The 14,867-nt window shown below is 42.0% G+C and overlaps 1 protein-coding gene across 3 annotated transcripts in view; it reads left to right on the top strand.

Annotated features, from left to right (window-relative positions):
• mgat4b (alpha-1,3-mannosyl-glycoprotein 4-beta-N-acetylglucosaminyltransferase B) overlaps positions 1-14,867 on the top strand; it is a 216,097-nt gene that overhangs the window by 126,440 nt on the left and 74,790 nt on the right. For all 3 annotated transcript variants that reach the window (XM_037540557.1, XM_037540558.1, XM_037540559.1), the window contains 2 exons: positions 149-292; positions 5,320-5,453. In XM_037540557.1, coding sequence (XP_037396454.1) covers positions 149-292; positions 5,320-5,453 — 278 coding nt within the window. The remainder of the gene's footprint in view (positions 1-148; positions 293-5,319; positions 5,454-14,867) is intronic.

Genomic DNA, 14,867 nt, shown 5'->3' with positions numbered 1-14,867 from the left:
TCTTTAAACTCAGACCTAGAAAGCAAAGCAAAGCATTTCAGATACGGTTCCGTATTCACGGCCACATCTCACTGAGACTGAACCAGTAGATGTGAGTTAGAGTGCAGTGTGATTTGAGCTCATGCTGAATGCTCTCTGTTCCTCTCAGACGAGACGAAGCTCAAGCTGTGGAACGTCACCAGCAGTAAGAATGTGTTGCAGCTGCCCAGCATCTTCCACCACCTGCCCCATCTCCTGGCCAAGGAGACCAGCCTGCAGCCCGCCGTGCACATTGGCCAGGGCCGCACAGGAGGTGCGTCTGTCTTAACTTCTGTCATCCCCGTCTCAGAGTCTTGATCTTCTCATCTCTCATATCATCACCCTCCCCTGAAGATTTATTACCTCTGTCTCTCTCTCTCTCTCTCTCGCTCTCTCTCTCACTCTCGCTCTCGCTTTCTCTCTCTCGCTCTCTCTCTTTCTCTCTCTCTAGCTCGCTGTCTCTGGCTCTCTCTTTCTCGCTCTCGCTTTCTCTTTCTCTTTCACTGTCTCTCTTGCTCTCTCTCTCTAGCTCTCTGTTTCTCACTCTCTCTCACCCTTTCTTTCTCTTTCTCTCTCTCTCTCTCTTGCTCGCTCTCTCTCTCTCTCTCTTGCTCTCTCTCTCTCTCTCTCTCTCTCTCTCTCTCTTGCTCTCTGTTTCTCACTCTCTCTCACCCTTTCTTTCTCTTTCTCTCTCTCTCTCTCTAGCTTGCTCTCTCTCTCTCTCTTGCTCGCTCTCTCTCTCTCTCTCTCTCTCTCTCTTGCTCTCTCTCTCTCTCTCTCTCTCTCTCTCTCTCTCTCTAGCTCTCTGTTTCTCACTCTCTCTCACCCTTTCTTTCTCTTTCTCTCTCTCTCTCTCTCTAGCTTGCTCTCTCTCTCTCTCTTGCTCGCTCTCTCTCTCTCTCTCTTGCTCTCTCTCTCTCTCGCTCTCTCGCTCTCTCTCACTCTCTCTCTCTTGCTCTCTCACTCTCTCTCTCGCTGTCTGTTCGGTTTGCTCAATATCTTTCTTTCTCTTTCAGTCTCTGTCTCTGTGAATATACAGTACTGTGTAAAATGTAGGCACCTGAGAGCTTTTTGTTTTAAAACGCTATTTATCTGGACCGTAAGCATTTTTTCATTTATTGGTATTGATTTTCTATTCGTCAGTATTTTTATTCAACCATTTCCAACACAGTCCTCATGGCAGCCCAGTATTATTTGTAGATGTCATCCCATAGCTAGTTTATCTGATCAATTCCTTATTATACTAAATCAACTGTATTGCTGCTGGAATTTCACAAATCTATAATGGCTGGAAGCGTCAGGGAGAAATCTGGAACCAAGCATATGTTCTCCTGTGTGCAAAAACACAGTCAAGAGAAATATTTTAGGCCTGAACGATTTGGGGAAAATATCGAACTGCGATTATTCGTACTAATATTGCAGCTCTATTTTGAATTGCCATTTTTTTAACAAATTGAGATTTTGGCCAAGACCAGAATATCATATCCACCTTTTTGGCTCGAGGCTTGACCCCTAAAGTAAGTTGTGGTTGTGATGTCACAACGTGTGGACCTCACCTACAGATATTTCACAGACTCTTATTAGGTTCAGTTTCCCCTCTTAAAATCTAAAACCCATCATTTCTGCTGATGTACACACTTGCAAAAGACGGTTCTTCAAGGGTTCTTTAGTAAAGATAATGGTTCTGTATAGAACCATAAACACTCAGTGACTCACTTGCATGCTTAAAACGTTCTTTGCATGATGAAACGGCTCTTTAAATGTTTGGACATTGTGTTGTATGCGGTTCTATATAGCACATTTGTGTAAATCGTTCTGTACAGCACCAAAATGTTCTTCTATTGTTACAAGCTTGACATTGGAACAGTAGCAGAACCCTTTTGCTGCTGTATAGAACCATATGCATCACATCTTCCTTCAATCTAAAGAACAATTTCACAATTTGAAGAACCTTTTATGCGTGCAAATGGGTCTCTAAGTGTTCGTGGTTCTGTGTAAAACGATTGTCTTTACTGGAGAACCATCTTTTATAAGAACCTCGAGGAACTTTTCTGGGAGTGTAGGCTATAAAAAAAAATTGCAGCTCTTGCGATTTGAAAATTGCGCCATCCTAAATTGTGATTTCTATGTGAAAACGATTCGTCTTTCAGGCCTATTTGGCTGTGTGTATATTAGAGCACTGGGAGGTAGTTATACGGTGGCAGTCTCAACTTAGAGCCACGAGGGGCTGATTAGAGAGCCGGCTTGGCAGTTCCTGAAGCTCAGTTGGGGCTGTGCTGCTGCACCTTACATGCATCTATAGATATACACAGTTTTATATGACTGCAACGTACACAGTTACGGTCGTACACTCCCACTCTTAACAATGTATATCTTAGGAAAAAATAATGAAGGAAATAAAACCCTTTGGCTGTTTCTAGGACAACCACTTACACTGACCACTGTAATGAATAACACGCTTCCATTTTAACACGTCTGATTTAAGATTTCAAGCCCTCAGGAGTGTCTGAATGTTCCAATCAGGTGGATTTGATTAGAGCTGCAATAAAACTCCAGGAGTAACCAGGAATAAAACTAATGAAGTGTCAGTTGGTTGGAAACTGTTACTTACTGCTGCAGATATTTAACCCTTTGAATGTAAGTAAATAAAAAGTGTGTGCGTATGTATATTTGTATGCATGTTTGTATGTCACTGTTGTTGGAAGAAAACCTTTTATCTCCAAAACGGTAACTTTACAGGAGAAGGTAAAACCTACTTGACTTTTAATGTAAGTCAATGGAACCAGACGTTTTTCCAAGTCATTTTGGGCCGTTTCTTTTGGTCCATTCATCATGAAATTGACACACAATGTAAAGGCCAACAGGCATTTTCAAACTATGTCAAAACCTGAAAAATGACTAAAATTTTAGATATGAGAGTTTCCAACAGCGACGATATATTAGACTTAGACTTAGACAGACTTTTTCATTTAAATTTCCACCACACAGTGCACATTAGAACGAAATTACGTTTGCATTGGCTCAGAGTAGATTGAGGAGAAAAGAAATAAAAAAGTAATACAATATAGTCGGAAGAAAACCTTGTATCTCAAACATTGTAACTTTACAGGAGAAGGAAAAAACATACTTCACTTTGGAGGGTGTCCGGTTTGGTGACCTCAAGGTCACATCGCTGCTGTTTGCAGATGATGTAGTCCTATTGGGGACATCAGGCTGTGAACTTCAGCTTTCGCTGGATCAGTTGCAGCCGAGTGTGAAGCGGCCGGGATGAGAATCAGTACCTCTAATTCCGAGGCCATGGTTCTCAGGTGGGAAAGGGTGGAGAGCCCTCTCTGGGTCGGAGATGAGCTCTTGCCTCAAGTGGAGGAGTTTAAGTATCTTGGGGTCTTGTTCACGAGTGATGGTACAAGGGAGCGGGAGATTGACAGGCGGATTGGTGCTGGGTCAGCAGTGATGCGAGCTCTTTACCGGTCTGTTGTGGTAAAGAAAGAGCTGAGCCATAAGGCAAGGCTCTCGATTTACCGGTCGATCTACGTTCCCACCCTCACCTATGGTCATGAGCTTTGGGTAATGACCGAAAGAATAAGATCGTGAATACAAGCGGCCGAAATGAGTTTCCTCCGCAGGGTGTCTGGACTCTCCCTTAGAGAGTTCGGTCATCCGGGAGGGGCTCGGAGTAGAGCCGCTGCTTCTCCACGTCGAGAGGAGCCAGCTGAGATGGTTCGGGCATCTGGTTAGGATGCCTCCTGGATGCCTCCCTCGTGAGGTGTCACAGGCAAGTCCACCCGGGAGAAGACCCTGGGGAAGACCCAGGACACGCTGGCATGACTATATTGCCCAGCTGGGCTGGGAGCGCCTCGGAATCCCCCCCCGGAGAGCTAGTGGAAGTGGCTGGGGAAAGGGAGGCCTCATTGCTTAAGATGCTGCCCCCGTGACCCGAACCGCGGAGAAGCGGAAATGGATGGATGGATGGATGGATGGATGGATGGATGGATGGATGGATGGATGGATGGATGGATGGATTTTGGTTCATTTCTTTTAGGCCATTCATCATAAAATGTACAAACAATGTAAAGAGTAACAGACACTTTCAAATTATGTCAAAAACTGAAAAATGCCAAAAATGGAGATACAAGGTTTTCTTCCGACAGCAATGATATGTATATCAACAGATAAATACATTTTAAATAAGTATATAAATAACTATTTATGAAACATATTAAATATTATTGTCTGTTCAAAAAGTGTATTTGATGTTTGGTCCGTGTTGCTTTCAGGCATTTGGTCTGCAGTCGTGAGCTGTGTTTCCATTCAAAGCATTTTTGTCAGAAATGTTTCTACACTTCAGAACATTTGCAGATGTAGGCTGCATGAACGGAAATTGTCTGTAATATTTTGTGAATGAAAAAGTTTTCAACTTTTGTTTGAAAATTTATTGATGCCTAAAATATTTTGAAAACCTACATTGGGAACATTTTTTTCTGAGAAAGAATGAATTTCTGCACCAATTTAGTGTCGTGTGACGGATTTCCTTCACATGCCTTGTTTTCTGAAAGAACGCTGCCACTTTTCAGCACTTACAGACAGAGATGTCCAAAAAGCTACAGCCCTTCTGAGTGGAACGTGCTCAAACAGCTCCACATGGCAGAGAAATGATCTCTTACATATAAAAAAAAATGAAAACAATAAAATAGAAAAATATTTCCTCATTAAAACAGTTTTGCTGGAGGTAACATCGTTATATGAAGCATTTTCAGGAGATTTTGATGTAAATGAGCTGCTAAATGTAAATTTTTATTGTATTTATTTATTTATTTTTTGTAAAAGCCCCTCAAATGAACAGAGTGTGTGTTTTATGATCTCCACATATCATTATATGCTCACAATTTACTGCTGAAAGCCAAAAATCTCCGACGCTCTTTGTGTTATTTTCTAAAAGTGATGTTTCCAGAGCAGATCACTGAAGAGACGCCGTCTGTTTATAGTTTAGAGCCCAGATTTGGGGAAAAACGGGTCGACTTTCAGTAGAAAAACAAACTGAGTTCAGCTTCTTTTATTATAAGGGTTTAAAATGACATCACCGTCTATTAGACTGGAGAGAAGAGCTACAGCCTCACACGACGCCCAGCTTCTGAATGGAGCTTATGGAATATGAACGTTATGAAGAACATGACCGAGTGCGTTTTGGACCCACCGGTGGTCTCATGCAGTTGAAGAGGTTAAGCCAAAACACACTGGCCTGGACTTGATTGGCTCGTGAGTGGCTGCTGTACTTAATTTGTTTTTCTCCCTGTCTTTCAGTGTCAGTAGTGATGGGCGTGCCCAGTGTGAAGAGGGAGGTGCATTCATATTTAACGGATACGCTCAGCTCTCTGATGTCAGAGCTCAGTCAGGCAGAGAAAGAGGACTGTGTCATCGTGGTCTTCATCGCTGAGGTAAGACTACAACTCCCATGATACACAGCTCAAATACGCTGGATCAGCCAAGACGTGTTTGGTGTCCAAAGTTTGCTCGTTCAGTTTAGTGCTGGAGCTACGAGGCTAATGTCGCTAACAAGTGTGCTACATCAATTAAGACCGTACAAACAAAACGACAATAGAAGCGAAATCTGGACATCCGACATGTCTTGGTTAATCATCTACAGCTGTATGCAAAAGTTTGGGCACCCCTGGTCAAATAAGATGCTGTGCTGAAAAGAACGCGTCCTGTGCAGCGAACACACCGCTGCACGTTTTAAAACGTTAAAAAAGTGAACATAAAATGTGGCTTGTGCAAAAGTTGTGGCACATTTTATGCTTCATGTTTTAGTTTTTCCAATGCTGCACTTACAAATAACTAGAAACTGTGCAGTACAATCTACAGACCATTGCCCTCTAGAGAATGTGTTTTTATTTATGACTTAGGAAATCAACCGTGTAAACATGTAATTTGACCAGGGACGTTCGGACTTTTGCATATGACTGTATTTCAGGGGTAATGGAGAAATTATGTACATTTTTCTGATGTCAAAGTTAATTAATAATGTGTTAACAAAATAAATTATTAATGCTGTATTGACCAGGGTTTATTCTGGTTTGTCCATCTGAATTTATGTGACCAAATCGCAAGGCAAATTATTCAGTAACTGCATGAAATAAATGTAAATTATTTATTTATTTTAAAAGTTCCTCTCAAATTAACAGAACGTGTTTTATGATCTACTTAACTTAAAATGCTTTAACTTAATGCTACAAAGGTTTAACCATCATTGTAAATAAATAACTTCTACATGAAGTTAAGACCCCCCTGAATAGACTGTTACATGAAATAAGCTTGATATAAAACCAGAGGAAAATCACACAAACATGAGCACGGATCGCTGCATTCCTTTCGTTATATGATTCTATTGTGGCACCATTGACATGCCTGGCTTGACCCAGCGCGGCATCTAGGTATGCATATCTACACTCACCGGGTAGGTGAGTACACCTTGCTAGTAAGGTTGGATCCCCTTTTGCCTTCAGAACTGCCTTAATTCTTCATGGCATACTTTCAACAAGGAGTTGGAAACATTCCTCAGAGATTTTGGTCCATATTGACATGATAGATCATGCAGATTTGTCGGCTGCACATCTATGATGCGAATCTCTCGTTCCACCACATCCCAAAGATGCTCTATTGGGTTGAGATCTGGTGACTGTGGAGGTCATTGGAGTGCAGTGAACTCATTGTCATGTTCAAGAAACCAGTTTGAGATGATATGAGCTTTGTGACATGGTGCATTATCCTGCTGGAAGTAGCCATCAGAAGATGGCTACACTGTGGTCATAAAGGGATGGACATGGTCAGCAACAATACTCAATAGGCTGCGGCATTTAAACGATGCTCAGTTGGTACTAAAGGGGCCCAGAGTGTGCCAAGAAAATATCCCCCACACAATTACACCACCACCACCAGCCTGAACCGCTGATACTACGGAGGATGGATCTGTGTTTTCATGTTGTTTACGCCATATTCTGGTGTGGTCTTCTGCGGCTGTAGCCCATCTTCTTCAGGGTTCGACGTGTTGTGCGCTCAGAGATGGTGTTCTGCATTCTTTGGTTGTAACAAGTGGTTATTTGAGTTACTTTTGACTTTCTATCATCTGGAACCAGTCTGCCCATTCTCCTCTGACCTCTCACATCAACAAGACATTTTCGTCCACACAACTGACCGCTCACTGGATATTTCAGACCGTTCTCTGTAAACCCTAGAGATGGTTGCGTGTGAAAATCCCAGCAGATCAGCAGTTTCTGAAATACTCAGACCAGCCCGTCTGGCACCAACAACCACGCCACGTTCAAAGCCCCTTAAATCCCCTTTCTTCCCCGTTCTGATGCTCGGGCTGCACTTCAGCAAGTTGTCTTGACCACCTCTACATGCCTAAATGCACTGAGTTGCGGCCGTGTGATTGGCTGATTAGCTATTTGTGTTAACAAGCAACTGAACAACTAAACTGATATTGGCCGGTGAGTGTATGGTTGAGGGTGAGATATTTGACCGTTTATTTCCGTAAGCATCTGTGGTGATTATCTTGTGTGTGTCCATATGTACAACATATTTTCAGGAACTCAGTGTTTGCTCATATCCACAGCTGCGTGTGTGTGTGTGTGTTAGTGTATATCAGTAGGTCAGCGAGTTCTCTCCTTCAGGAGATAATATATGCATTAGTGAGTGCATGCATGTGTTTGTGTGTGGCATTAGTGGGTCAGTGTGCTCTCCTCTGCTTGCAGAGAAAGGTCAGTGCACTCGCACTCTAGCAGGAGACCTTGTTATGACCCACAGTGTTCCCGTCGGCTCCCGCTAGCCCATATCATAATATCGTACTAATGGCCAGCCCACTAAGGCCAGCCCCTAACTGCCCCGACCCTTGATGATAACTCTCCCACTGTGGAGCCGTGCTGCAAAAATCAAGCATTAGGAAGATGTGCTCAGGCCAGTTATAACCCAAAGCAGGCTGGGCAGATGCACAGAGTATAGTAGAGGAAACACCCTAATGGTGTATAAAATTAAAAACATTGTCACATCATATACCCTCATACTCTCTGTGTTTACTTTTTCTGGGCTTTATCACAGAAAACAATATGGAATGCACAATGAAAATGAAAAAGGCATGGATTAAACCTTTTTCCTAGCTCCCCAGACTCTTCCTAGACCAAGGATTTTTAATATTTGAAAGCCCCCCCCCTTCCCTAGACCCCTTAGACCATCAGTAGCAGTGCAAGCTGAAGCGCAGTGACTTGTGTTGCTATGATAGAATCAATGCCTGTGGCCTTCTCATTCAAATCCTGCTTTTAAATGGCTTCAGAGCCTTTGGCAGACTACGCAGGACAGTGATCACAGGAGACCTATAGATACATTAATAAGCAGCAAACTAAAAGCAGCAGCAAAGTGGAGCTTCTGCTCCCTTCGGGAGCCTCCTGTGTGTGTGTATATGTATATGTATATGTGTGTGTATATATATATATATATATATATATATATATATATATATATATATATATATATATATATATATATATATGTATGTATACACACACACACATATAATAGTATGTATTATAGACACACACACATAGTAAAATGCATGAATATGAGGGCTTCAGTCACAGAGAAGTTGTAACCATTGAGTAGAAAAGAAGACCCAGACTCTGCACAGAGCAAACTTAAATATCGGAAATGTAAACTTAAATGTCGGAAGAAAACATTGTATGTCCAAAATGGTAACTTTACAAGGGAAGAAAAAAAACCTACATCAGTTTTAATGTAAGTCAATCGAACCAGAATTTTTTCCAAGTCATTTGATGCCATTTCTTTTGGTCTGTCCCTCATAAAATTCACACAGAATATAAAGGGTAACAGGCATTTTCAAATTATGTCAAAAACTGAAAAATGGATATAAAAGGTTTTTTTTTTTCGACAGCAGCGATATATCACACACACACACACACACACACACACACACACACACACACACACACACACACACACACACACACACACACACACTTCTAAGCAGCATCTTCTAAGCCGCTTCTCCTTCTGGGTCGTGGGGGGTCGATATATTACATTTCTACAAATTTTAATTCACAGGTAATATTTATTTGCTGAATTTAACGTATTTCTAAATATAACATAGAATGTGTCAGGTTCATAAGTTTGGACACCCTTACTTAAGACCCTTACCAATATGTATTAGTTCTATGTAAATCTTGTGTTGTGTCCTGCAGACGTTGACTTTTGTGATAAGATCGCAGTTTAGGTAAACTTCTGATGACTTTTCCACACAACACTGCGCAGGGGGCCCGTGCATCATGATTCACCTGTGAGCTGGTAGTTCCTTGGCAGTGACGTGGGGGTTTTGCTTTGCATAGCTGACCAGTCTATGAATGGTTTCTCCTTAAATTCCATTTCTTAATAACATTTGAGACAAAATATCCATTTTAGACATTCTTTGTGCTTTTATCTTGTTCTATAAGAGTCAATTAGAGTATCCGCAGTCAGCTACTTACCCATGGCTTTTGAGAATAAGCACTACATCGTGAAAGGTTTGAAGGCTCACAGGTTTTGTTACGCTACAATGTTGTCTTAGATTAAGATGCTGACTTAGATTAAGGCCTAATGACTAGAATGAGCTCTGAGACCTCACAAAATAAAACACCAGTGGAGCAACTGAAATGGTGGCCAAACTTTTACTAATGTATTACATTTAGAAAGTAAATGTTGTGTGTTACAAATTGTGGAAATCGATATCTAAGTTTGTTCCAAGCAGACGTTCCATTAATGTTTTCACTTAATAAATCGAACAGCATGTTACATACAGCTGTATATACACTCATTGGTTGGAACATGGAGCTACTGTTGCTCTCTCTGGACGTCGTGATGAAAGTTTTGTGTTTGCAAATTTGCGTTCAGGTTGATTCTCAGGTTCATTCGGAAGAAGCTTTTTTTATCCGCTCATGCAGCTGTAACAAAATGCAGTGTTGCTTAAATGAAACAAACAACCTCTCTAAAGCCCTATTTATGCTGGATTAGTTTACCGGAGGAGGTCCTGTAATGTAATAAGTGTGTGATTTGACTGGCCGATTCGTACAGGATTAAGGTTCTCTGTGATTTCCCCAAATTACCCCGAATAGCCTGGATCTAAACATCATCATGTGGATGTTTACCTCAGCATTATGCAACAGGCGCAGCACTACCAATAATCTTTTGTGTGGCTAACTGGCATGCAAAGTAGCATTAGGCTAGTAAAGTGGGATCATTTAACTTACCAAATGCCACCCAAGACGACCCCCACATCACACTTTTAAGGCGGAACACTGCCAAATAGAAAACAAACTTCGGCTCATCCATTTTCTATTACCTGGTTTCAGTAATACGTTATTGAGATTTTAGTATGAGCGGGAATACTAACACTGAGAAGCTCTGAGGTTGGTAAATAACAGAAGGCGCTTCAGTCCAGAAGTATTATTTAACAGACGTGTATAAACTACAAACATGGCAGATTCGTACTGTATTAAAATCACTGACCTAATCAGTCACAGCACATCTGCAGGAGGTACTAATCCTGCTCGAATAGGGCTTTTGGGTCAGATTTGAGAAAATTAGACCGATGCGATTAATCACGATTAACCATACAAAATAATACAATTATTCACAATGCATGTTTTTCAAAGCCCTAACATGCATGTGTCTGTGTGAATGCATGCAGCCTGCTTCTGTCATGTAGAACAAATTGTAATACCGCAAGCAGATTGCCTTTTAGAAAGGTCAGTGCTGAGTGGTCTTAGCGCATGTTTGCGCTGGCTTGTTTATAAGGGAGGACGGCATGCGTGTCCTCTTCCTGTGGTGATTAAAGATTCTCTTCATACATTAAGTCATTACTTGCATAATGGGCTTAAAATGCAGCCACCTCCACAGTACACAGCAGTGGGGCGGGGGGGAGATAGACCCCGCCCACTGCCATCTGTTTGTGTGTGCTCATGTCTGGGTATATATATGTGTGTGTGGAGGAAGGGGGGCTTGTGGTGGTACGATGTTGGAGGTTAATTACCATTTACCAGTATTATGATGCTGATCATAGCCCACTTACATTCCATGTATGATTGTGGGAAATGCCTGGAGACGCATGCCGACTGTCTTGAGCTTTATTTTGGGTCATCACAGTGGCATGATTAAAGTGATAGTTCTGAGTGATAGTTTTGAGGTCGATGTCACTCCCATCACGTCTACCGTTGTGTAGCTTCCCCTTTTCTTTTAACGGCAGTCTGTAAATGTCTGGGAAGTGAGGAGACCAGTTGCTGGAATTTTGGGAGAGGAATGTTGTCCCATTCTTGTCTGATGTAGGATTCTCACTGCTCAGCATTCCTGGGTCTTCTCTGCCAGATTTTCATTTCATAATGCAATGTTTTCTGTTGCAAAACACTCCATAGACATTAATGTAGCGCCAGACCATCTTTGGTTCCCAAGAAATTTTTATTCATCTGACCACAGAACAGTTTTCCATTTTGCCTCAGTCCATTTTAAATGAGCTTTGGCCCAGAGAAGACGGCAGTGTTTCTGGACTGTGTTGACATATGGATTCCTCTTTGTATGATACCGCTTTGAACTCTGTTCACAGACAATGATTTCTGGAAGTGATCTTAAGTCCATGTAATCATTTCCAGTACAGAATCAAGCCGGTTTTTAATTCAGTGCTGCCTGAGTGCCTGAAGATCACAAGCATCCAGTATTGACCCATCAGTCTTGTCTGTTGTGTACAGGGATTTCTCCAGATTGTCGGAATCTTTTGAGGATATCATATACTGTAGATAGTGGGATATTCAAAGTCTTTACAATTTTACGTTGAGGAACATTTTTCTGAAATTGTTCCACAATTTTTAGATGCAGTTTTAGCAGATTGGTGAACCTCTGCCCATTTTTGCTTCTGAGAGACTCTGCCTGTCTAAAATGCTCTTGCTATACTCAGTCATGCGAGTTGTTGAGCTGTTTTTTATTAGTACCACTTACTTTTCCAGCCTTTTGTTGGCCCTGTTCCAACTTTTTAAAGATGTGTTGCTGCCATCAAGTTCTAAATGAGTTAATATTTTCCATGAGATGGTAAAGTGTCTCACTTTCAACATCTGACACGAGTCCTATGTTCTATTGTAAATGAAATATGGGTCTATGAGATTTGCAAATCATTGCATTGTTTTTATTTACATTTATTTACGTTTTACACAGCGTCCCAACTTTTTGAAAATGGGTTGTAAAGTAACTGCAGAGCATTGCTTGTTGGCTCAGCCAGCACCAGATTCACACCAGCTTCTTATTTGAATTTCTGTTCCACCTTAAATAGTGCAGCAGTTACATGCTAACACCCCTACAGGTAACTGCTACATGTTTTAAGGTGGAACTGGACATGAGAAGAAGAGCTCTATCTCTGACGTTCAGCTGGGAGTAACATTTATAGTTCGTCTGAGCGTCATTGTGTTTATATGCAAGTTTATACTTCAGTTCGCAGTAACCAGCCTGAAACACTGCCTGCCCAAAAGAAATTCTCCCCACTGATTAAACACTGGTGTTTGACGTAGTGAAAACAGTAGCAGTGATGCTGAAACCTGAGATTTGTCTGAGTTCCTTTAAGCCTAGCATGATCGTAGAGCTGCAACTTCTTTAAGGCTTTTGTTTCGGAATTGTTCAAATGATTCAGTCTCAGTGTTTTATGGGTCTTGGATGTAAAGAGAGAAAAACACAGAGTTCTCTGAGGGCAGCTACTCATTAAATGTAACAAATTAGAATGAATTTATTTACAAGGACAGTCAGGCCAGACACCCGCGGCTCGACACATGACTGTGTGTGTGTGTGTGTGTGTGTGTGTGTGTGTGTGTGTGTGTGAGTGAGAGAGAGAGAGAGTTCACATTAATTAACACACTGGGTGGAGTTAATGGGTAAATAGAGCTGTATTTACCCCAGACCTACTGTGTGTGTGTGTGTGGCTCTAAGCTCAGCCGGAGCGCACGCCATCTTTCGTCTTTATTACGGAGTGTATTTAAAAGGGCACTGGAAGAGCGGCAGAGTCTCTCTCTCTCTCTCTCTCTCTCTCTCTCGCTCTCTCGCTCTCTCTGTCTCTCTCTCTCTCTCTCGCTCTCTCGCTCTCTCTCTCGCTCGCTCTCTCTCTCTCCCCCTCTCTCCTCTGTCCTCTCTCCTCTCTCTCTCCTCCCTCTCTCTCACCCTTCTCTCTTTTACTCCTTCTCTTTTTCTTGCCTCTTGCTCTTCCCTCCTATGTTGGTCTCTCTTTCTCTCCCTCTCTCTCTTTCTGTCTTCTGTCCCCTCACGCTCTCTTTTTCTCTTTCCTTCTTCTCTGTCTCCCTCTTCTCTCTTTCTCTTCCTCTTGCTCTTCCCTCTTTCTATCTCTCTCCTCTCCTGTTCCCTTTCTTTCCTCCGTCTGTTCCCTCCTTTTCTCCGTCTGTACCTCTTTCTCTCTCTCTCACTCATTCTGTTTTAATTTTAAACAGTTCATTTGCATATACATAAACAAATAAGACACATGCAAATTGATTTCATTGATGCACAGCACAGTTGCTGTGTGTGTCTGTGCATATACGTGTGTGTGTCTGTGTCTGTGTATATACATGTCTGTGTGTGTGTGTGTGTGTATATACATGTGTGTCTGTGTGTATATACATGTGTGTGTGTGTGTGTATATACACGTCTGTGTGTGTATATATATGAGTGTGTCTGTGTATATGCGTGTGTGTGTGTCTGCGTGTATATACGTGTGTGTGTGTCTGTGCATATACGTGTGTGTGTGTGTGTGTGTGTGTCTGTGCGTGTGTCTGTGCATATACATGTACGTGTGTGTGTGTATACGTGTGTGTTTGTGTGTATATGTGTGTGTGTGTGTCTGTGCATATACATGTACGTGTGTGTGTCTGTGTGCATATACATGTACGTGTGTGTGTGTGTGTGTGTGTGTGTGTGTGTGTGAGAGACAGACCCAGATCATGAATGTGTGAATGTGCGGTGCAGAACGGCACTGAATGGTTTGTTGTTTGTGGAAATGCGATATGACTCAGTGCTCTGCTTGTCAATGGGCCTCACAGCCTGTCTGATTAATAACGAGGGGATTCGTGCCGTTTTTCACGATCACAGCAGCTCTAATGAAAAGTGGGTTTAAGCTGTTGCCATTTGCCCTTCGTCCCTCGGCGAAGCGTGACCATGTGACCCAGTAATTGCTTGATGATTTATTCATCGGTTAATGGCTCTGTTAAACACAATGCTTTTGTTGACTGAGAAGGATTTATGGGCTGGTCCGGCCCACCTCAGATATTCTCAGGATGTCCCATGGGGTCAGGAGGGCTAGGAAGCTGTGAAGTAACACATGGAATTACTAGGAATGCTTTAGGATTTCAGCAGCTAAATATAGCTAAAAATGAAAGAAAGAAAATGCTGAAATTTTTCATTACATTATAAAAGGTTTTAGAGTTTCTTGTAATGAATTCCAGCTCCCATCTGTTAAGTACGCATGCAAATATGGGTTGTTCTTCATTTGGAGTGGGAATTAAGTTTGAGACATTTTACATTTGTCTTAGAAAACATAATGGCCTTGAGAGAGATGGAGGGTTAGGGGTTCTCTCTCTCTCTCTCTCTCTCTCTCTCTCTCTCTCTCTCTCTCTCTCTCTCTCTCTCTCTCTCTCTCTCTTTTTCATTCTACCAGTCATTCACTCGTCCTTGCCATGCAGATGAAGTAAAGCTCTCTCTCTCTCATCTCTGGGCTCACAGTTGTGCTCAAGTGTTTTTTTGCCTCCTGTCTGTTTGGTGCACTAAACTTGGCTAAAAACAGGAGCAGA

The sequence above is a fragment of the Pygocentrus nattereri genome, chromosome 8 (assembly GCF_015220715.1).
Source record: "Pygocentrus nattereri isolate fPygNat1 chromosome 8, fPygNat1.pri, whole genome shotgun sequence".
NCBI lineage: Eukaryota > Metazoa > Chordata > Actinopteri > Characiformes > Serrasalmidae > Pygocentrus > Pygocentrus nattereri.
The sequence above is the reverse complement of the archived record's forward strand: the minus strand, read 5'-3'. Positions and strand labels throughout refer to the sequence as shown.